The following is a 25,357-nucleotide window of genomic DNA, read 5'->3' as shown; positions in this document are numbered from 1 at the left end:
CGATCTACCCAATTGCTTGGGGCGCCTCTGTCACACAGTTATGTATGCAGATGACACTGTCATTACAATAGCCAACAAAAGTAGTCAAGAACTTTCTGAAAACCTAATCACCACTTTAAACACAACTAAAGAGTACTGCTATTCAAACAATTTGGTATTAAACAATAGTAAAACCGTCCAAATAAATTTTTCTACAAAACACAAAAACACAAATTTTCCAACCCCCAACCTAGAATCAAAAAATCAAACAAAATACCTTGGTATACTAATTGATGAACACTTAACCTGGAAACCACACATCGAACAGCTTTGCAAAAAACTAAGCACCAGCATCTATGTAATACGCAGAATAAAACAAATCAGCAGCAAAGATTCAGCTAAAATTGCTTACTTTTCATTGTTTGAGTCACATCTCAGATACGGCATAGCTGTGTGGGGAGGTGCTACCAAATGCAACTTGGAGAGAGTCCTCAAACAGCAAAAGCGAGCAATAAGATACCTAGCAGGACTCCAGTTTCAAGAAAGCTGCCGTGAAGCATTCAAACAACTGAAAATCCTCACCATAGTAAACCTCTACATTCAAGAAGTGATCCTGCATGCTGTCAACTCAGGACAAACCAGAAACAGAGACTTCTACCACCATCACACTCGTAATGCCTTAAACTTTACTCTTCCAGTCCACCACCCGAGTCTCACTGAAAAGAAGCCGTCATACAAAGGAGCTCTTTACTTCAATAAACTTCCAGAACCTCTAAGAAAAGAACCACCAAAACGTCTTAAAAATGCACTGACCAACTGGCTACAAGAAAGACCATTTTATTCAGAAAATGAATTCTTAAATAATTTAATTTAAATAGAAATATGATCTGTACTATATGACGCAATGTACTATTCTCAACTGAATATGTCAATAAAGAAATTGTCTATTGTCTATTGTCTACCACCACCTACACAAACAAAAAATTATCAGATTGTAGTTCATTCAAATGGACATCACCATAACTCTTTTTAAGACAAGGCCAAGTTAGCAAACCACAATAAATAACTCAACCTGAAGCAGGATCTGGACAGTTAAGTATCTCTCAACAAAATAGGGTAATATACAGCAGTAACGGAAAACACAACTCAGTGATATTCCGCTCAAATATTCAAGGAATTAGCAGTATTTCAAAGAAATATTATAGCATTTGGCTTTACAGAACACTGGTGTGCTCATGACGAGATTACATTTAATACACCTCAAGGCTTTAAACTAATATTCTCATTTAGTATAACAGACAAATCGCGAGGAGGCTCAGCTATTTTTGTGCATAGTTTAATTCATGCAGTTCCCTTACTTTTGACAACAACTGGAACAGTTGTTGCCTCAAAAGACAACAGTGGTCATTATGGGGGACTTTAATGTCCACCTTGAAATAGACTCCAGCCTTAACAATAAACAACATAACCAAAAATGATTCTTTTGCAATGTGCTAGAGTCATATGGTTTCGTACACCATTAAAGATTATACTCAAATACCATTGTATGGTAAACCATTTTATATTGTACAATATTATAACTAACTTCCACAGGGATTGGTTCAGTAGTTACATTGGTGACATACAACTATCAGACCACACCACCCAGGAATTTGCTTTCTCAGTAGATTTAAATCCAAGAATGTCAACAGTAATGTTCCGTGTTTTAAGAAATAAAAATGTCACCCAGCTTAAAGATTATATTAGGTCAATTATTAGGAAAATTACATAGACTTCAGTGTATGAAATCAAGGAGGCAGACCTAGCAACCACTCAGTTTGTAAATGTAGTGAGCACGGACTTAGATACACACTGCCTTTGGAAAATAAGCAAACAAAGAGATACAAAGAAAAAAAAAGTTTTCTGAAGGTCTTTATCAGCTTCGACCATTGCTATTTTTTGAGAGACTGGGCCAGAGACACAGGAATTCTTGGAGTCAAAACACGCAGTATTGAAGTAAGAGCAACCTACAGAAGAGCAGTGGATGAAGCAAAAAAGGCATTCAACAACAACAGAATATCTGCCTCTAACAACATAGCCAAAACTTCATGGGACATGGTAAAAGAGGAGCTTGGTTTGCGTTTGGTCTCCAAGTCCACCCCAAATGGTGACTTTAGGCCCAGACCATATGGCTTCAATATTGCATTTGCCTCCATTTTTACATCACAAAATATTAGGGTGACAATCCCCGGATGTAATATCTGAACTACTTACAGCATTCAACCACACCATCAACAAGTTTTAATCTTAAAGAATCAGCAGTAGAAGAGATATTTGCAACTCTGACTGGTTCGAATAACTCAAAGGCCAATGATCATTTTGAATTGACACCAGGAGTAGTAAAAGACAACAAATGTGATTGACGAAACTTTAATGTATATAATAAACCTTTGCTTTAATGAAGGGGTGTTTCCCTCCATCTTAAACATGGGGAAAATCACACCCATTCCTAAAAAAGGTAAAATGGCCTTGTATGAAGACTATCACCCTGTCTGTAAATACCAATATTGGCCAAAGTCATAGAGTCAATCTTGCTACGCCAAATACTGTCATTTCTTGAATTGCATAATCTACTAAATGACCACCAGTATGGATTTAGAAAAGGCAAAAGCACATGCTCAGCCACAGTGGACTTAGTAAGAGATGTGCTCCAGGGACTGGAAAATCGGTATAAAGTATTATTGAGCCTCTTCGACCTGTCAAAAGCCTTTGATTTAGTCCCTCACAATATATTACTTGCAAAGTTGGAATACTATGGTTTCAGTCAAAAGGCTATCGCTTTCATTAAAGACTATCTCCAAGGGTGGCAACAGGTAGTGGAGTATGAAGGTAACCTATCAAATCCACAATATATTACACGAGACGTGAAACAAGGATCGATCTTGGGGCCGATCCTATTTTTATTGTTTATAAACAACCTATACCATACCACCTCAGCTTTTTATCAATATCTGCATACCTCTTTGCTGATGATATAACTGTCCGAACTGATGCAAGACAGGACGAAAATCTCAAAAATCACATTAAGCAAGTTGAAAAAATAATAACAAACTGGTACTCCGTAAATGGCCTCAAGCTAAATTCTGATAAAACCCAAAATCTTCATATTAATTTTTCTGAGGCATACAATAGCAATAGCAGAGTGAAATTCTTAGGAGTGACTCTAGATAATCATTTTTCCTGGTGCGGTCATATAGACGACATAGGCAAGAAGCTTTCAAAATACAATTTTATGTTTCGTAGCCTGGCCCGATCCACCTCCTATGATGTGTCACGAACAGTTTACTTTGACTGCTTCTTTAGCAGATTGTCATACTGTATACTGGCCTGAGGATCTTCACCTTATTAAGACACTATATTTACGATCCAAAAGACTCCAATACGCATTCTGTATGGTTTAAGTCATAGAGAGTCATGTCGTGGCTGTTTTAAGAGAGCGCTCTTAAAATACTTACTCTTCTCTCCCTGAAACACTTTGACCCTGATGACCCATATAAAAGAAAACACGTCACTTTTGACAAGCAGGAGTGAAATACATAGATACAACACAAGACAAAAAAATAATTTAGAAGACCCATTCCCGACTCACCAAGACACAGACAAATGACCCCTTCCAAATTGGAGTACGATTGCTCAACCTGCTACCAGACCAGGATAAAATGTCTACCACAAAAGAACCTAAAAAACAAGCTAAAAGATATTCTGTTGGAAGAGGAACTTTATTGTGTGTCAGACTTTAAAAACACAAACTTTGATGAACATTGACAACCCAAAACCAATTTTCATACTTTAATATCAAGTAATTATTTCAAAGTGTATTGACGATTGTACTGCCTATGGCTTATTCAATAAAAACTATTCTATTCTATTCATGCTAAATTTTTGGGATTCTTTATCGACAGAAATTTAAATTAGGATCATATTAATTACCTTTCAACTAAGTTTTCTAGAGTAATTTATCTTCTCAGATGGCTTACATTCTGTGTTAATACAAATTATGTGAGAACGGCTTATTTTGCCTTTTTTCAATCCATTATAAGATATGGACTAGTAGTGTGGGGCAATGCAAGTAAAATTAATAACATTCTTATCCTTCAAAAATAGTCTATAAGAATTATCACTAACTCAGAGCCACTTGAACATTGTAAACCTCTTTTTACTATTTGTAAAATTCAGACAATAATAAACCTGTATCTTTTTGATCTTATGAAATATATCTTTCAAAATCCTCAATTAGTAAAGCCTAGCAGTATAAAACACTCCCACAATACCAGGAATAAAAATACTGCATCTTAATAGATTGAGCAAAACTCTTGAAAGCCATTCTGTTATTGCACTGAGGGTGTACAACCATTTGTTACCCTTAGTTCTAAAGTACAATAAAAAAATATTTTTGAATAAATATTACTTATGGCTGTTAGATAACCCATTTTATGCACTGGACAAGTTCTTCCGATTAGAGAACTTTTTACTTTAAATTCCCAATGCCACTGGCTGTATTTGGGTATTGTAGTTTATGTTTGCGTAACATAACATATAGATAATTTAAGATTTATAACTGACTTGGCTAAATTTATAATGAAAACTGTAGTGAGACTTTGTCAATGATCTTTATTTTATGGTAATAAAAAATGTTGATTGATTGATTAATAAGACTTTTGACGTAGAAACTCAATAGCTTAACGTGAAATATTTCAGTCTCGAGGCTGAGATAAGGTATAAATTCTCTGGAGATTTTGTTTTATTCAGAATTATATTAGAATTTTTGTTCCATGTGGACTTGCTGGTCATTAGGAGACCACAAGAGTTTCCGAGAATAGTTTCTGTCAGATAGCATATTAACACTGTCATATTTAATTAATCATTCCATTAATTTTGTTTTAAATAACAATTTGTTTAAAATTCTAGGACATAGCTCCAGCAATAGAAACTAAAACTAGTTAAATCTGAGGAATTTAACATACACATTTATAAAAATTATATTTTTACTTTGGTCCAAAATTATTAAACTATCTCAAATTATGATTTTACTGGTGGAAAGGCATTTTAGTGTTTCCATAAAGTTCTCGAGTTTATTTTAATATGAGCTTGACATTTACTTTATAATATTTCGTTATTATCATTCATTAATATTATATTCATGGAATTGATATAGGTAAACAACATATTCTAGTGTGGAAAATAAAACATTAAAAACTAACCAATTTCAAATCACGTACTATTTAACACAATATTTCTTTAATTTGGTTGTGGACTTTGTGAACATTTGGCTAAAATGTGTTGTAATATAAATAGGTTATTACATAACTTCCAATATACCTGAAGTTCACTGACAAAGGATTGATGGTTCATCATTTTATTTTCATAGGCTGGTCAACTATAAAACATGTTTTAATAAGCATCTAATTTCGTATGTGCTTCAGACAATTTTAGTTTTTAAAATACTGGAGAAAGTTGACTGTATCAGCTAAGAAAATCTAATAATATTTTTTAAGAAATAAAATATTTTAAAATAAAAAAATCAGTAAACTTAAGGGTTTGCTTTTTGAATTCTTTTTACTACTATCACTAATCAGCATTCATTAATAACACAAGTCACTAGCGCCAACAACAAAAGCGATGAGAATTATGTTGACAATGACCCCTTCTTACAAATTAGCCGTTCAAACTGATGACTGGAGGCGTTCATGGTACTTGCTCTCTGTCATCTGCGCGGTGAGTGTGGAATCAACAATGGCTGTATTATATTTGTAAACCCCTATGGACTCGTCATTCAGAAAAAAAAATTACTAAGCACAAGTCTTTGACTTTAGCTATATGTCAGCTATTATGATTAAAATATTAACATAAATGAAAATACAACTAAACTATGATACATGGTTCGGCTACGGGTATACTTTTAGCTAAATGCAAGGTAAAATTCACCTTGAATATATATATATATATCAATGGGGCGTTTGCAGCCCCCAAACACGCTCCCCCTCCCTTTTACGGGTGTGTATGAACAATTCTGGGGGAAATGAGTGATGAAAAACTAGTTTTTAACCAGACATTATCAGATGCACATATAACAAAATTTAGATTTTAAACCTGATCTTAACCTCATAGGCAGACCTATTTTCTCCTACAAAGGTCTCGACAATCTTTTGAAATTCTCTTTATTCATGTATGTACAAGTTCATACAATCTAGTAGCGTCTCACATAGCAGTGTATTATTTACATATCACTGGTGAAATTACACATATTTTGTACACGCATCAAAAAAAGTTTGTTATCATTTATGCAGTTTCTGTAATTCAGGGTTTTATTTAAAAAAATATGGAGTGAAATTACAGATACCATACCACAATACACCCAAACAAAACAAAAAATGGCAGGTATAAAATTGTGTATAAAATACACGTTTTCTTTCCAGGTGTGAAATGAGAGCATCATTTTGGTCTAAATAACTAATAGTTAAACCGCATATAAGTTAAAAAATGATAATAGCTCTAAGAGTTCAAAGAATTTATACTGAACTATATTATGTTCTATAAATCCCAGATCACGATTTTTACAGGTAGGTACCAAATAAGAAATATACATTTCAACTGAATATAATCACAAAGAAAGTGTGTATATGATTGTTTTACATCTTAGAAATTAAATGTCAACTTTGCAGTGAATCGCGGTAACTTACATCAAGACCTCTAACTGAGCTACAAGAGACCTGTCTGAAACACAATGCATGTAAGGGCTTGTTGGCCATACCTCAACAGGAAAAGGGAGTACTAACTCTTCAGGAATTTAACTAAAACTTATATACAAAACCTGATCTACATTGGCATTCCAGTTTGCAACAATATTAATCACCACATAAAATATTTCAAGTTCACTGTTTGCCTTGAATTTCCTCTAGCATTAGCTGCTAACTTTGGAAACTTAAGAATGCTGGCCAACATGAACTAGGACAGAATGTTTCTGTCAAGTGCATTGTTGCATAATTCTATTCTGTTATACTAGTTTATTGGTTAATTTTATTGATTCTGAACGTGGTGAAATGCTTTGCAGAGAATAACATTGTAAAGGCATAGCCTACTCTAGACCAAGAATTTTTGCACTATATAAATGTGTAAAACGTCCCTGTCCACAGACAAGAGAGCAAGTTGTTATCAGTTGAGAACAGAAATTTGAAAAAAAAAAGTAAAAAGAAATGTCGGTCCAGAGGTTAATAAAGTTATACAAGAGATAAGTGAAGGAAACAGGATTTTTTCCGGACATTTGCGATCGTTCAAGTGATACACAAAAAAGTCAGTAACACTATGTTTCGATATCTGAAATACAATCTCTTTCTCAGGTGAATAACTAACCTAACATGTAACTAAAATGTAGGTTAAAACAAGCAAATCATACCTAAATGTTTACCAAGCATTAAGTCAGTAATCATAATTAATTATGATCTGCAATCTGATCTCTTCTTCAGGTGAAAAACTAACCTAACACATAATTACAAACTAGGTTAAAATAAAAAACCTGTGTTAACATTATGTGTTAGGTCAGTTATTTACCTGAAGAGATCAGATTGCAGATCTCGAAACATAGTGGTACTGATTTTTTTGTATCACTGAACAATGGCAAATGTCTGGAAAAATCCTGTTACCTTCACAATCATTCCATCGTCAAAAACAAACTTCAAACAAAGAAGATATAAGTGAGTTTCTGCAAAATACAGTGTACCTTGCTCTCTTAAAGAGAGCGAGTTTACTACAGAACTGAAAAAGTCTATCAAGGAAGAGAATAAGTAAGATAGCGAAGAGAATTTAATGCTTCCATTAAAAAAAGTGAGGTTATATCACTCAAAGTAATCACATGATCTGTTGTCTTGGATTACACAACCAAAATCGGCCAGATCATGAATTTTTATTTTACCACAGAAAAAGTACCCCATTCTAGCCAAAGAGAGTAAATAAGCAATTCCTGCAGGTCAAAGTACAATCCAGCAAGATGTAGGGTAAAGTCCACCATGATAAATAAATTTGCACTCACCCATCCTGGAACCCAACAAAAACCTTAGTACTAACTTACGTTATAAGTGCAATTTTTTTATCGAACGATTCTCTACACAATAATAACACTTAGAATGTAACTAAGAAAATTGTGATAACAAAAGGGAAATCAATAAAAATTTAATTTTGCAAACATTTTTATTAAGAAATTGAAAAACCATGACAAAATACATAACTTACTCAAAAGTGCTGAGTGTAATAACAAAAAACTAACAACTGTTATATAACATTTGTTTTATGAAAATAATATTTCTTTGGAACAATGAACAAATTTATAATACACTTAAGACACTTAAATTCAAAATACTGAAAGTTTTGTATGAACACAGGAAACATTCATGCAATAAATCAATCTTTGAGCATATAATGTCAAACAATAGGTGAGACATAATTTCCAAATAGGCACTTAAACGAACATAAAAATAGTGAAATACAACCTATGTCTAATTAAAATGAGATGAATCACACAATATAAAAGAGACGAGTTTCTGTTATAACTACAGGCATTTGAGCTAGCAGAGAAATCTTATAATTTGAAACTTACTCAATGTATGTTTAACTCAAATACAAAATCTACGTAAGAAGAACACATGAGGTCTTATTGTGTAATCACATGTATTTAAATCTAACAATTTAATACTAGATGTATGTTTAGTTCAAATAAAACAATATAATACAAGAATTCTTATATTAAAGTACATGGTGCCTAAGCTCACATAAATCAGGTTAAAAAGGTCTTGGACCTAAATAAAACTATTTTAAGTACTCTACATTTTTAAAACAGAGCTATATCTTAATGGTTGTGATATTAAAAAAGGAATTCTTAGGTGAAAAGGAGAGTATGTTTAGCTCAAATAAAACAAGTCATAAAACAATATAATACAAGAATTCTTATATTAAAGTACATGGAGCCTAACCTCACATAAATCAGGTTAAAAAGGTCTTGGACCTAAATAAAACTATTTTAAGTACTCTACATTTTTAAAACAGAGCTATATCTTAATGGTTGTGATATTAAAAATGAAATTCTTAGGTGAAAAGGAGAGTATGTTTAGCTCAAATAAAACAAGTCATAAAACAATATAATACAAGAATTCTTATATTAAAGTACAGGATGCCTAAGCTCACATAAATCAGATTAAAAAGGTCTTGGACCTAAATAAAACTATTTTAAGTACTCTACAATTTTAAAACGGAGCTATATCTTAATGGTTGTGATATTAAAAAAGGAATTCTTAGGTGAAAAGGAGAGTATGTTTAGCTCAAATAAAACAAGTCATAAAACAATATAATACAAGAATTCTTATATTAAAGTACAGGATGCCTAAGCTCACATAAATCAGGTTAAAAAGGTCTTGGACCTAAATAAAACTATTTTAAGTACTCTACATTTTTAAAACAGAGCTATATCTTAATGGTTGTGATATTAAAAAAGGAATTCTTAGGTGAAAAGGAGAGTATGTTTAGCTCAAATAAAACAAGTCATAAAACAATATAATACAAGAATTCTTATATTAAAGTACAGGATGCCTAAGCTCACATAAATCAGGTTAAAAAGGTCTTGGACCTAAATAAAACTATTTTAAGTACTCTACATTTTTAAAACAGAGCTATATCTTAATGGTTGTGATATTAAAAATGGAATTCTTAGGTGAAAAGGAGAGTATGTTTAGCTCAAATAAAACAATATAATACAAGAATTCTTATATTAAAGCACAGGATGCCTAAGCTCACATAAATCAGGTTAAAAAGGTCTTGGACCTAAATAAAACTATTTTAAGTACTCTACATTTTTAAAACAGAGCTATATCTTAATGGTTGTGATATTAAAAATGAAATTCTTAGGTGAAAAGGAGAGTATGTTTAGCTCAAATAAAACAAGTCATAAAACAATATAGTACAAGAATTCTTATATTAAAGTACAGGATGCCTAAGCTCACATAAATCAGATTAAAAAGGTCTTGGACCTAAATAAAACTATTTTAAGTACTCTACATTTTTAAAACAGAGCTATATCTTAATGGTTGTGATATTAAAAATGGAATTCTTAGGTGAAAAGGAGAGTATGTTTAGCTCAAATAAAACAAGTCATAAAACAATATAATACAAGAATTCTTATATTAAAGTACAGGATGCCTAAGCTCACATAAATCAGGTTAAAAAGGTCTTGGACCTAAATAAAACTATTTTAAGTACTCTACATTTTTAAAACAGAGCTATATCTTAATGGTTGTGATATTAAAAATGGAATTCTTAGGTGAAAAGGAGAGTATGTTTAGCTCAAATAAAACAAGTCATAAAACAATATAGTACAAGAATTCTTATATTAAAGTACAGGATGCCTAAGCTCACATAAATCAGATTAAAAAGGTCTTGGACCTAAATAAAACTATTTTAAGTACTCTACATTTTTAAAACAGAGCTATATCTTAATGGTTGTGATATTAAAATTGAGATTCTTAGGTGAAAAGGAGAATAGACATATTACAAAGTCTTCATAGGTATTTGAAAACATATGTGAAGTAATGAGTTCACACATGTGAAGTGGAGATAAAAGTTGAACCACTTGAGGTTGAAGAGGCAACTGTTAAAAGTAAACAACTCACACCAATATTCTTTCATTCAAGATTATTACTTTGAGAGGGAAAAGTTATTCACGGATTTCGTTTTGAACATCTCATTACGACCAGGTTACAAAAACATACTAAATTTTATTTTCTGTGTAAATAGTTATAATTTTCCATGTAAGTACTCTGTTTTTAAGTTAGTTCGTTTAAAGTTCTTAGAACCATATGAAAGCTTTAAATAACACAAAAATTACTACACTAAGCTATTAAAAACACACTATACTATCTAAATCTACAACTAATCAGGTGTAGGTATCAAACCTAACATAACAATAGTTCTTTAAACTTAATAAATCGTTAAATTGCTTAACAGTTCAAAAAGACTTTTTTTTTAAATATCACATTTTTTATGGCACTATATATATATATCACTGGAACTTAAATCAGCAGTGTATTAATAATTGCACTTTTCAGTTCTTTACAATTGTGACTAAGTACTCTTTTCATTAACTTAAGTAGTCTGTTTCATAAAATATATTCTGAACTTTCTTATATACAAACTATATACACATATATGAAGCTATTGGGTTTCAAAGCTATGTCAACTGATTAGATCCCAACATTTTACCCCTATCGCAATAGATCTATTCACGGTGGATAGAACAATTTGATTGTTTGATGTTTGCCACGTACTATCTAAGCAGAAGTCTATTGCGACGTGGATACAAAGTTTGGATCTAATCTACAACAGCCATCACAACAGCCTTCAATAGTCTGGAGTCAGAATGGAGTTTTAAGTAGAATACTGTTTACCAAATGATGACCCTGACTGTACCGACTTCTTCAGAGGACAAAATGTACATGCCATGCAAGCTTAGTAAAGCGTAATACTATGGAACACTAAGGCATTCCTTTACAAAGTAAAATCATTATACAGGTAGTCTAGCTAGAACAGGTCAAAGTAAAGTCAGCAACGGTTCCGGCGTAGGGCCCACCAAAACTAGCGCTGCTCAGTCTTACATGAATAGAACATACTTAGGGAAGACGAATCTGTAAAAATCAATTCGTATCTTTTCCAAAATACTTTAGCTATAACAGGTCAAGGTTTGGTCAGCAAGGGTTCGGCCTAGGGTCTACCAACACCTATGCTGCATCAGTCTTAGAGAATAGAAAATACTATCTTAGGGAGGACGAATCAGTGAAATGTCAAGTGATGTCTTTACCTTAACACTTAGTTTTACTATCACAAAAAAATTTTACAGGGCTTGTAACAGAGCAAAATACTTAAGTAAATTATTAAAACTATATTTAAAAGTTATTTGAAAATTGTTACCGGTTATTTTATGAAAGTATCAATGTATTATAGTTATTAATTTCTAGAAATAAATAATTTGTTTTTTTTTTCAAAGCCTGGACTAGTTGCAAGCCCTGTACTAATGACTAAAATAGAAACAGCAAATAAAAAAATGCTGGCAAAAGTGTGAGAATTCATTTTTTGTAACCATAGAGAATATATAGAAGTCGTATAGAAAAATATGCAACAGGGCAGAATGTTACTGGCTTCAGAGGAGTGGGTTACCGGCCAATAGTTATGCTACGAACAAACACTTAGCACGGTAACATTCATTCTTAATGTTTTTAGCGTTATTTCTTTTTAGTGGCTCCAGGTGTGGGTTCACTTTGTTGAACCAAGATCACGCTAGTAGTTTATGCTAGGAGCTAATATTGATTTTTATGATTATATTATTTATTTATTACTTGAAAATTTTGTCTCATAAATATTTTACTGTTTATTAAATGATATGACTGTTTAAGAAATAATTGCATTGAAATATTAAGTCTGACAAATCGCCTTGAAAGAGCCAATACAACTTAACCCATTGCAGATCTATTTTTTTGTCCGGGTGCGAAATAAGTTGTGCGTTGGCAGTGGGACAGTAATACCATGCAGTATCGAACGACCTGGTCTTATACATTAAGATAAGACATATTTTTGTCTAAACACTTATGCAACCAATACTGTAAAATATGAATCTATTCGCTGTTATAAAAACATCTAAAGGAAAAAATAGATCAGTAGCTCTACATAGTAGAGAGTAAATTTAGTTGATTGTTCAATTTCTATATACAACTACAATGTATAGAATATTTAAAAGCGTGTTTGAGAAAACTAGAGAAAGATTGTTGTTCAAAATACTCAGTGGACCAGTAATGGTTCTCACGCTGCCTACAAGACATGATTAGAACTATTTGGAGGTAAAATCAGAATCAAATTGCTTTTGCAACTTCAGTGATCCGCAATGGGTTAATTAAAAGTATAATTTCATTAATTTCGCTTAGTTGCATATCGCTTGACTTCCCTAGGTGTGAATGATATATTCTCTATGTTTAATATTAATCCGTAATTCAAACTAATTAAGTCAAATGCTCATACATAATTTCAAAATTGTTTAAAACTGTTACTTAAAATTCAAATATGCATTTTTCAAAATTTATAACATTTGTAAAACACTGGCCTAGTAAAATAAGATAAAAGTCACTTTTAAAATGAATTCTCTACAGTCCAAAGTTTAGTGTTTTTTTCCATCTTCCTTGTGATCTTTTTCTTTAAAAACCTTCAAATTCCTCTTCGTCCTCCAGACTATCCGCCACTTCATCGTCTGACATATTCAAGTATTCAGCATCGTGCTGGAGTCTTTCTTCTAATGAGATATGACTGTCCCCATTGATGAAGTCAACAAACCTGAAACAATTCAATGGATCAATACAATCTCCCAAGTGTTCCAAAAACTCCTTTTCAACCACTCATACCTTTCTGATTGTCAATCCGAATTTCATGAATAATCTTGAGATAGGAACAGTCTTATAGTACCTCATTGAAAAGAGGACAACAAAATGAAGCATTTGATAAAACATTAGAATCTCATATCTCAATTTCCTCAAAAATAAGATAAGATGGAGAGATGAAAGATGACATATATTGCCCATCATCAGTTAGCAATCAGCGTAATTACCGATGACAGGCACTGCCTTCATAATTTTGGAGTTGACTAATATTTCCGATATCGATTATTTTGGCATTTGTCTGTACTATTGTATTATCGGTGGTTTATTAAAATATAACATGTTCAATTTCGAAGCTGGCCAACACCCTTGAAATCAATTGTTTACCATTTAATTCTTTAATTGTTTTGATTAGTTAGTGTCTGAAGTGACGTTGTCTTTTCTGAGAGTTTTAGTAACTTTGTGGTGAAAGTACACAATGAAAGTAAAAATGAAGTGAGTGATGGTAACTTACATGATGAAATTTTTAGTGAAAGTGGCGGAGAAGAAAAGGCCTAACCTTTAAACTTGGAGTGGCCAAGATAAGCTAATGAATCACATTATTTTATTTTTAGTGGTAGATCTGGCATAAGTCCGATTATAGCTGGGCAACTCAACACTTAAATATAAGATAGTAAAATACAATAACATTTTATCATGTTATATGCTGGTTTAATATTTGTAATTAACCCTAAGCATCCACAACAATGATTTCCATTGGAAAATGACTAATTAATTCGGTACCTGACGGGCAAAAATATTTTACTTTTAATTGGTAGTCAATGAGTAAAACAGATTGATTCGACCAACAAAATGGTAGTCAATAAGTAAGACAGATTGATTCGACCAACAAAATGGTAGCCAATGAGTAAGACAAATTGATTCGACCAACAAAATTCGCCTAAACACAAAAATGAAAAAATCACACATTTAATTAACACTGATATTTTCCAGTTTCTCATGGTTTCCTCAGAACAGGTAAAAGAAAGGAAAGGCAATAATGCAAGGTAAGTTATTGTGCAGCAATATAAGTAAAGTTGGTGATGATACCAAAATTTAATCTTATTGAACTGTCGAATACTAGTTTCCTTAGAAATATAGTTTGTTAAATTTCGTTTGCTAATACACTGTAAATACTATTATAAATGAATTAAATTGTTTTAAATAACTCTTTAGAGATTGTCAAGAAAACAACTATTCAAACAAAGAAAATCAAAAAATAAGAAAAATATTCGAAGATCCTTTTACAAACACCAACTTAACTACATTAGAATATGCTATTATGTTAGTTATATTGGTAGTAGCAATAATCCAGAATAGTGTAACCCTTTGGATACCAGTCTATATTATAAGAAGTAAACAAGAAATACCAAGCTATTTTTATGGGATTTGTTGGGAAATTGTTTTATTTTAGGAACTACAAATCATATCCTTTACCTGTTTTTTATGTTGTATTATAAAATGAGCTACCAGAATATTGTCATTTTCATGCAAACAACATATTAGTACGAATTTTTCATACTTATAATAAGTATTGTAAATTTGAAATTGAAGAAAAAAAACATCGTTTTAAACCACTCCTGGCCAGTGATAAAAAAATGTTGAGGCATAAAGCCATATGTATTCTAACAGTGAATATGTATATATACAACTACAAAAAGTATGACTCAAGAAAACTCTCAATTAGGAATATTATATACATTTAGTAAATATCCTAATTACTGCGTTTTCCAACAACAGATGGATAAAATTGGACTCATGTAAACTAAACCAAATGTTTTCCAGTTAGGCCTACTTTTACAGTTCAGTTCACTGACAAAAAACAAATTATTTACAAAATTTAAAAAATTAATTTGCGTTAAATTTAGCACACATTATATGCCATGCAATCCTCTTTCACACTTCTAGATTTTTTTTCATCTTTCCACCACTTTGTAAGGCTCTTTTTGCTGCAAACAGCACATCTTTCCTTATTTCCTGACAGTTTTAAAATTCTTTCCATTTTTTTAATTGTGTTTTCTTCCTTGCACAATGTGACCTACATTTGTTTTTCTTGCAATCCAACGTAGGCTGACTTCTTCAATGACAGATATATACTGATTTTTGTTCATATATTGTTGGGCATAACTATTAGTCTCTTTTACCATTAGCTCCAACAAAACTATGCTAAAAAATATAAATTGAAATAGGCTATAGGCCTAGAATTTGGTGGAGGACAGTGCTTGGGTCCAGGTAGTTCAGAGTACATAATTGTATGTTAACTATCCTGGGATATCTCATCCCATTCTTCAATTTAATTCCAGTCATCATCCTCTTCAACAAAAATGTCTGGAACACGATCATTGCCAACCCCTAGGCCTGCCTCTAGCTTTCTCTCTACCTCCCTTGGTAGGCTTACCTACTGGCCTATTTCTAACACGACTTTGGTCGGTCTCAACATCATTCTCATCGCCATCACTGCTAGGAATGAAATTAATACGCCTACCGGATGTTGATGATTTGATTCGATAGGTTCCCATGATGGATCTCCATTAGAATTGTCAACAAACAAGCCATCCACTGGGGAAATTACCTCTCCTCACTCTCATCCAACTCACTTCTAAGAAGTCTATCAAGTTCACTAGAACGTAAATTGAACAAAACGAACAGTCATTATTCTTTACATAAGTCAAACGAAATAAAAAAATAAGAAACAGTGTAAATAGCGCTATTTACAATGTAAACACGTCTTAGCAACTGTCCGTTTGTTTACTCCCGAGAAGCAACGACTGGCGTGTAGTTTGACCTTGGATGAAGCAGACGGGCGATAATACATGTAAACAGACATAGAATAAACAAACGAAAAGTCTAATACTATTTACAAAATCATTATATGTCGTTACTTTGGTTATCTATTTAGACTTTTTACATGAAAATTCTATCAAAATGTGTCAATGTATAAATGAAAAACACTTATTACGAAAGTTCCAATATATCAGGAAGTTTGCCATATTCAATACTATTACCGACTTCTGATATATCAGAAGTTGGTTATCTAACTCAAAGTTCCTACTTCTGTTAAAGGCTACTTACTATGTATGCTTGTTTTAGATTTTCCATCCTACAACCTTTGCACCACAAAATCTAGACCTAGTATGAACCACTATTCCTGGCCCTGATGGTCATGACCACTAGATTGTTAACACAGCACTGTTGCTTTGTACCTCTTTCTTTTTAAGAGCCGGCTGTAGCGAAAAGACCTTGAGTACTACTCTACAAAAACACTTCTACGCTTTTATTTATAATGACAGAATTATGTTACATGATATAATCAACACACATCCAAGCGTATTTTAGTTTTTCTATGTATTAATATTAAAATAATTAAGTACAAAAAAATGTGAAATTGGTTTTTTATAACCAATAAAAATACTGAAAATATTAAAAGCATTTGTATGCATATTACTCATGCCTTTAAAATGAGACATCTCAAATAATTCAAAAATTAAAAATAAGGTGTTTCAGGTTTAACATTGTCCTTATGCAGCTAAAACTAGATGGCCTCAAGCAGAGCCTGCTCTTGACCTAACGACTGTTCTAGAAAACTACTATAAGAGGGAAAAGAAAAAGTAAATTCTAATTTTGTATTCAATTCTAATTTATACTCTTCCAAAACTAAGCATATAACACTCTCTGTTTTGTAATGTCAACAGCACTTATAAGTCTACACACAACACCGTGTAGGTATACATGTTAGTTAACAATAACTAAGAGTCTACTCTTTCATAGTTTGTATTCATTTCACAAAGAACTTAACATAATTCAACAGTCAAGACTACTAAATTTGGTGTTCACCAGGACTCAATCTCGGGTCCAATTCTTTTCATCTGTTACCATAAAGGTGTACCACAACTAGAGGGAAACAGTCAAGTGGTTTTTCTATGCAAATGATGCAAATTTAAAAATATCGGCCAGCTCCAAAGAAGAAATTGAAATTCTATCTAGTTTAAATATTTCCACCATGAGTAGTTACTTTAAAAAGAACAACCTTCATATTAACCCAAATAAAACTAATTTTATCACTTTCTCTACTCAACAAGGAAAATCATATAACCCAATAATAAAATTAGATGACCAAATCATATCACAGGTCAGTAGCTCAACATTTTTAGGTTTGGTAATATACCAACACCTAAGTTGGACAAATCATGTAACAATGATATTGCCAAGAATATCATCTGGTTTGTATGCCCTTCACAAAATGTTCTTGATATGCAGCTCAGAAACACTGAAAGTAATTTATTTTGCATACGTACATTCAATAATTTCATTTGGCATTAGTCTTTATGGTGGGACTACAAGTAAAAATATGGACTCTATTTTAAAGACTCAAAAACAGGCCATAAGAGTCATTTTAGGATTGGGCCATAGTTATTCAGTTAAACAGCATTTTTCTACATTAGGAATACTAACTGTGTACAGTCTTTACGTTTTTGAAACTGTTGTAAGCATAAAAGAAACAATTGATAACCATTTAAAACTAGGACACCATCATCAATATTCCACAAGAAACAAAAAGAAGTTGTGCTTAGAAAAACATAAATTACAATTTATTGCAAAAAACCCTCGTACATGGGTGCAAAATTTTATAATAATCTGCCTTCTAGTATTCAATCAGAGCCACATTTAAATAAATTTAAAGTCCTTCTGAAGCAGTATCTAATAAAAAGAGCCTTCTATAGCCTGGAAGAGTTTTTTGAGCCGTGTATAATACTTACTTAACTTTCTTTAACTTAATTAGTCATATTTAATATAGTTACATTAGCAAAAAATAAATAACTTTAATATTTTGATACACTTAACATATAAATAAATAAGACAATATTAACTAAATAAAATGCTAACTAACAATTTAAAAATGCATTATCTACAGTTAATACATTATTACCATAGATTAAGACTAATTTTATATTAGATAACTGACACTATATTTTGTATTATTCTATAAATCTGTACATTATCTGACACAATAATTTTGACACTATTCTATGTACAATACCTGTACTGTCTTATGAATAAAGAAGTTTTGTATTTGAAAGAACCATTCAATTGCTGAAAAAAAAGTAGTAAGAGAGCTACCTACTTGGGCGGATTATTGAGTCCTACGACTCTTTGCCATTGATGGAAATTGGGTCCGGTACAGAATTCACGAAGCTTTTTTAGCTCTCGCGTTGTTACTTCATGTCCTTGTAGCATGTACTGCTCTTCGGTAAGCAGGGGTGGAGGGTTTGCCATCTGTCGCTGCAGTCTCCATTGCCTCCTAGTCAACAAAACCACTTGTTAACAAATGTTAACAATAGCTGTAATGATATAACCTATAAATGATATGTAAAAATATAACTTTTAGGCACTAGATCTTTTGGATTATGTATTCCTATTCTGTAAGGGACATTGTACCATCTGGTTCACAAAACTAGACGTAAATGAGAAGTGTATGAGTATACGTAAATTAAGAGGCTCTCACGGCTGAAGGGATTTTCTTTTGACATGTTTGCTACACTGCCGTGTTGCCTGATTCCTCCCGTCTGCAATGAGACCCGTTCGAGGTCAGTACATTCAGAACCATTGATGCGACAAGTTTTGTGAAAAAGTCAAACCAATCTCCTGCCAAATGCGAAATATGAGGTGTCACCCATTATATTATTTGGAAGGGTAAAACTCCAGTTAAGGTTTATGAGGTAAAAACTACGTATGGTGACAACGCTATGAATCATACAAGCGTGTTCAAGTGGTGTCACGAGTTTAACGGCTGCACATCTGTGCATGATGATCAGAGGAGCGGAAGACCTTCAATTGAGACTGAAATATTTGATAAAAAATGAAAATGTGCTCTGTGATGATCGCAATTTGGCTTTGGATTAACTTTTTGCAATATTTCCCCAAATCTCTACACGAAAACAGTACAGAAATCCTCGGATATCGGAAACTTTTCTCCATGTGGGTCCGAAGACAGTTGACAATAGAAAAAATCCTCGTATTTAAAATTCGGTAACTTTCAAAGAAAGTAACTTATTATTTGAAGCATGTTGTGCAGGAAAATGTATAAATATTTTTTTTTAAATGAGAGACCGATCCCATTTTTTAAGCCTTAGTCTGCTTCATCCTCATGGTCCACTGGCCCACTGGCCTACGCAGGGATCTTATCAAACAGAGTAAGGGAGAGAGTTGAAACAGTAAAAAGTCTATGTTACTGATAAAAAGTGCTATGATCACAGACAGAGTATGAATCTGCGCTTTCTAACTGTGCAGTCTGATGGTCTTGGACTGCTCGAACTTCAGCACTTCCAAGACAAATACCATTCTCACTTTAATTAAATACAATTTTTATAACATATCTGTAGTTGAATACAACTTTCAAAAAGTTAATGATCCGACGATTTGACTGAGTGGTCAGTTCTTTAGGCATACATTTTTAAAACCACTTCTATGTGTAATGAGCAGGCACACACATAACACACAAGTTTAAAGTTGTTCAAAATTTGAAGGAAACTCTCAAACTAGGTGAAACTTAATTACTTGAAAAATAATTAATTACCAATTTACTCTTCTTAGCTTTGTCCTAATCGCCACTAAAAATGTTGATTCCTTGTCAAAGACTAATGTTGTACTTCAATATTGCACTAAAAATGCCATTGTATGATCTACATACTTACCAAAAATATCTCAATTCCTTGAGTACCGCTTTGGTACACCTGGGTGGCATTATATACCCAATCAGGATGCAGATGATGAATGGCAGTGAGTATTCTTCCATGCTGATGCTCAAGTATATCAACAGCAACCCAAAGGTCTGCAAAGATTTCAAATATTATTTACTACTATAAATAAATATTGATGCTAAATGTCCAAGGTCTGTTAGGTACGTAAAGGTATAAGACTGTTGATTTATCAGATAGCCTACCCTAAAAAAAAACCCCTTGAACCCTTTAGACTAGTGGCCAACATTGAGTATTCCAATTTAAACCACTAATTATTTTTAGTTATATCTTCTGTAGGACAAAAAGCCATTTAGCAACATGAAAATTACCCCACAATAAGATGTCGTATGTGATGTGGCTATATACATAAACATAACAAATTCAGAGAAGGATCTCAAGATCACTATCTGTATAATCCCTGTATAGATTCGCATATCACAAAGTAGTTCACTGAACTTCAAGGCTATGAACATACCCTGTTCAGCATGGCCACTATCTGTGTAATTCCAGTATAGATGTGGCATTCCTAATGTAGATTTAACCTAGTATCTATTAATCATTAGACAAGATTTTTGTTGTTGAGAAATCGGGTAATTCTTTTAAGGTCTTCCTGGAATTCATAACGACTTCAGTCTGAAAGTAACAGAAACTAAATTAAGAGTTGGAACAGCATTTAAAAAAATTTGTCTGTAGGAAGTTCTTTTATTTGGCCCAATGTGTCAAAATGCCTTCTATTATTTTAAAGTTAAATTACTCTTGATGTGTTAATATGTTCATTACTACTATTTAAATATTATATAACAAACAATTCACCTTAACCTAACCCAATGTAGCCTAAGTAAATCTGTGTCCACTTAAATACACGTCTGTTACGGTTGAAGAAGAACAGAAGTTCTTAGTCCTACAAAAGCAGGCTGTGCAGGTCCTGGCTGACCTTTGACCTAGGGATACCTGTTAAGAAGCCTTTCAGACCCTTAGCATTCTCAAATCGGTGCCTATCTACATTAGTCTTCACTCATACTGTTTCACAATGAAACATGACCATCACACGCAACATGGCAATGACTTCTCCTTACTGATGCACAGAACTATACTTTTCTCCAAGAAACTCTCCTATATTGGAGCAAGACTAGTCAATATGTTTCCACAAGACTTCTAAACTTGTGACTTCAAAATCTTAAGAAGAAGAGTTATGAGTTCAAGATTGAAACCAACACTCTTATTTAAAATAAAAAAACTTACATGTACTTGTAATGAATTAGTTTTTTATGTCACAATGTATTGTAAATTTCATATCATAACCATACTGTAATTCTCTGACCTCTTGTTCTATTTTTGGATAAAAATTAATAGGGCTATGAAGATTTCTGATTTCTGGAACCTAATTTCAACCGTTAAGGGTGGTTGATTCTCATGAGAATACTTCAGTCTCGTTAGGGAGTGTACCAAACTGATGCAGTTTGCCGTGGTTTAACACAAGTATCGATCGCCCGGTCGAGCCCCGCTATTACGGCCAGCTGTGATTTTTGTTAAGATATAATTATGATCCAGTGTTGTAACTGCTAATTAATTATTTAACACTGACCCAAACTCAATTATCTGCCCTATTTCTTTAATGAATATCAAGTAAATCAGTAGTGCCTCCATCATCACCTGCTAAGACCCATTAGAAATAAATCTAATAATTCATAATGTTCAAATAAATTGGAAAAACGGTGGTAGCTGATCATTATTTGAACTTTTAAGAAATGGTGTTTTAAGTAAACAATGGCAGAAAAAGGGTTAACTTACAAGTAAAACTCACCTGTAGGATCCACTTTATTATCTTGATGCTCCGACGATCCACTACTGGACCAAATCGAAAACAGACCAAGAAGCTGATTAGTGCTGAGAACACCACATACCCAACACAGTACTCGATGTGCGTGTACATAAATGTCCTTTATCTGCTTTTCTAGTAACCAAAATCCATAGTAGATAAACGACGTTCCGCTGGTTAACAGACCCACTGCCAATGTTTTCTGTAACAAAAAGTAAGCTAATGAAATCTGTCACTATCTTTGAAATGGGCCAAACTATATAACATATATATATAAGTATGTATATAATATAGCAGATAAGCAGATACCAACAAATTTTATTCAGATTTCTATACAAAACTGTGGTCTTGATTCTGAATTCCACGTCGGTTCCTTTGTTATTTGTAACTGAGGATATAGACCAATTGTAAAATAACTATAATGCCATTTCAAATATGCGTAACAATCCAAAAATAGATAACTGCAAACTATGTTTTAAAAAGTGAACTAATCTTTATAATTGGACCATAGGCCTAATAGTAAATACAATAATGGAACGCTAACTAGAAATGTAACAACAGCGGTATGATCCACCATGTTCGGCTCTGCTTAAATAAAAGATGTTATCACAATAAAATATGTTCGCTAGTAAATCTTTTTTGTTAACAGAATTTTGTTACATTATAAACATTAATATTATAATTAATTATTGTGAGTATTGAGGCATCTAGTATCGGAAATGGTCCATTCCACATAAATATTAATTCAACAAAGACATTTGTGTAAAGCTCATCATCAGTGTTGATATGAAATCCACATTTTTGGTCAAAAAAGCATTTAGTTACCTTTTTACCATATATAAACAAACGTATTCGCAAATAAAAATCGTTAACCACAGATTTAGTTTAATCTAAAATTACAATATTAACCCTTTGCACGCTGACATAACTTATATATAGACATCAATAATTTCTATGAAAATGGCCAAAACCCACAATATGTTTATATTAAAGATTATCTGCTAATGAAATAATCATACTCGAAATTCAACAATTTGTCAGTAAAATTGTTAGATCATAAGCTATATGGGTTTTGTCAGAACAGTTGCGTTTACTGTTTTACTTATTGCATTTTTTTGACATCAGCACTACCAGCACTATCAGGCAGAATCATCACTCACTGTGCTACTAGGTTCATATTATTATCTTGTTCTCAGAAGAATATTTCATTTTATTACTAATGTTTGAAATTTTAAATGAGTAAACAAGGCTGTGACACGTCACCAGGTAGTGAAAATATTAGATGGAACAGGAAATGAATGTTGTGGATGCGGAGCTTAGTGATAAATTTGTTGAAAAATTTCATAAATCAGCTGAAAAGAATGTAGGTTCTGATTCTTTTTGTGAAGTAGTGATTTAGCGCAAGATACTGATGAAGATCCTGATTTCATTTCCAATTCTTTTAACTATTTACGAATGTATATACAGGGTTAATAAAAAGTCTGGAGACCCCCGACTAATATTGTAACGGCTCACACGAGAAAAACTAAACTCGCCACACATTTATGTTATATTATGAGGTACTTTTTTAGCGTAATTACTACTTCATTCACAAACCCAAAATGGGGGATTTTGGAGGCAGCTAAAAAATTTTAAATGTAAAGCCCCATCAAGTGACCTGTCATTTTCAAGCCCCTGATAATAGAAAACAAACAACACAAACTAGAGGTCTCTATCTTAACCCAGTTAAAAATGAATTCCAATTGAAAATTGTATAAGCCAGAATAAACTACTTACAACATAGGAATAACTAAATTTTGGGGCAGCTAAAAACTGTCACTTTAAGCACTACTCAGTTGATCTCTCATTTGTTAGGTATTAAAAGGCAAAACAATCTCAAAACAAAGTATGGGTTTAAATATCAAACCTAGCAAATAACAAAAGTTTAAAGAAATATTGGGAATTCCTAACTGCAGGAGGACTACATTCCACTAGTTATTAACTTTGTCCCGAATTATCTGTTGTTTACACTAGTCTTATCATTGTTTCATGTTTTCAATACCAGTGTCTTGCCGTACTAACTTGAGTCACATTATTCCTTAATTTTTTCATGGAGCTAAGCGAACAGGAACGTATTACATTGTTAATGATGCGTGGATATGGTGATAGAATTCGATCATATGAACAAGTGAGACATTTATTTAATGAAACATTTCCTGATAGAAACCCTATATCAAAATCTGCTGTTGAAAAAACAATTAAACGTTTTGAAGAAACAGGCTCAGTGAAGAATCGGCCTAAGTCTGGAAGACCGATATCAGGAAGAACTGAAGACCATTGTCTGGAGGTGTTGATGTCTGTTGTTGAAAACCTGCATGTGTCAACAACTGCTTTGTCAAGAGAAGTGGGGATTTCTCAGGGATCCGTTTGGGTACTTTGGGATTATACCGACCACACCAGTATGAAGAACACAAAAATAGAAATTTATAGAAACAAACATGATAGAACGAAAAAACAACTCTTCAATTACAAAATTACAAACTTACAAGCATTTCCAGGTATTGTGATCGGTATTGTTGTCGCTGTTATCTTATCTTTCTCGAGAATCCTGATTACGGCAGGCCGCGCGGCATCACGTGATTTGCACGGTACATAATTGCCTTTCCATTTCAATTCAATTTATATTTCTGATTAGCCCCTCTAGAATTTGATATTTTACTGATAGGTACTATCTCGAGGGATGTTTTTCTTTCGTCGACATCAGCGCGGGGCAGCACCGAAGGTGCTGTCGAAGCCCGCGCTGATGGCCGGAGGCACTCGCATTTTGGGTGGCGGAATGTGATCAAGAATAAAAACAAGTTTTGAGTGTTTTTTTAATAAAGAGTTTAGTTTGGTAAATGTTTGTTTTTGTTAAATTTTTGTGTTTGGAGAAATGTAGAGGTAAAACACGAAAGTACAACAAAGCGATGCACCAGCTGAACGGGGTGGCGAGGCTCTGCAATCACGTTATCTACTAGACGCTCGACTTTGACCTCTGTCTGAGGATGGGGAGGGGTTTGCGATAAGACAATTCCTGTTTTATACTGACGAAATAGTCTTCTACGCTAATCTAGTAATCAGTAGAAGCAAAATGTTAAATAACGATTCATGTCTGGGTGTGGTCGGTATAATCCCAAAGTACCTCCGTTTGTAAGATTTTACATGAAAATAAATACAAGCCATACAAAATTCATCTTGTACACGAGCTGAACGAAGATGACTTCGATCGAAGGGTACAATATTGTGATGAAATGATGAGCAAAATAGATAACCAGACATTAAACTTAAATAATATTGTATTCAGTGACGAAGCAGCCTTCATGCTAAAC

At 32.9% G+C, this 25,357-nt stretch overlaps 1 protein-coding gene across 1 annotated transcript in view; it reads right to left on the bottom strand.

Annotated features, from left to right (window-relative positions):
• Positions 1-13,238: 13,238 nt before the first annotated feature.
• LOC124369975 (nuclear envelope integral membrane protein 1b-like) overlaps positions 13,239-25,357 on the bottom strand; it is a 29,005-nt gene continuing 16,886 nt past the window's right edge. The window contains exons 5-8 of the mRNA XM_046828211.1: positions 21,996-22,212; positions 20,147-20,283; positions 18,577-18,753; positions 13,239-13,374 (exon numbers count right to left, since the gene is read on the bottom strand). Of these exons, the coding sequence (XP_046684167.1) occupies positions 18,673-18,753; positions 20,147-20,283; positions 21,996-22,212 (435 nt within the window). The 3' untranslated portion in view covers positions 13,239-13,374; positions 18,577-18,672. The remainder of the gene's footprint in view (positions 13,375-18,576; positions 18,754-20,146; positions 20,284-21,995; positions 22,213-25,357) is intronic.

The sequence above is a fragment of the Homalodisca vitripennis genome, chromosome X (assembly GCF_021130785.1).
Source record: "Homalodisca vitripennis isolate AUS2020 chromosome X, UT_GWSS_2.1, whole genome shotgun sequence".
NCBI classification, from domain to species: domain Eukaryota; kingdom Metazoa; phylum Arthropoda; class Insecta; order Hemiptera; family Cicadellidae; genus Homalodisca; species Homalodisca vitripennis.
Note: the sequence above shows the minus strand (reverse complement) of the source record. Positions and strands in the feature narration are given on the sequence as shown.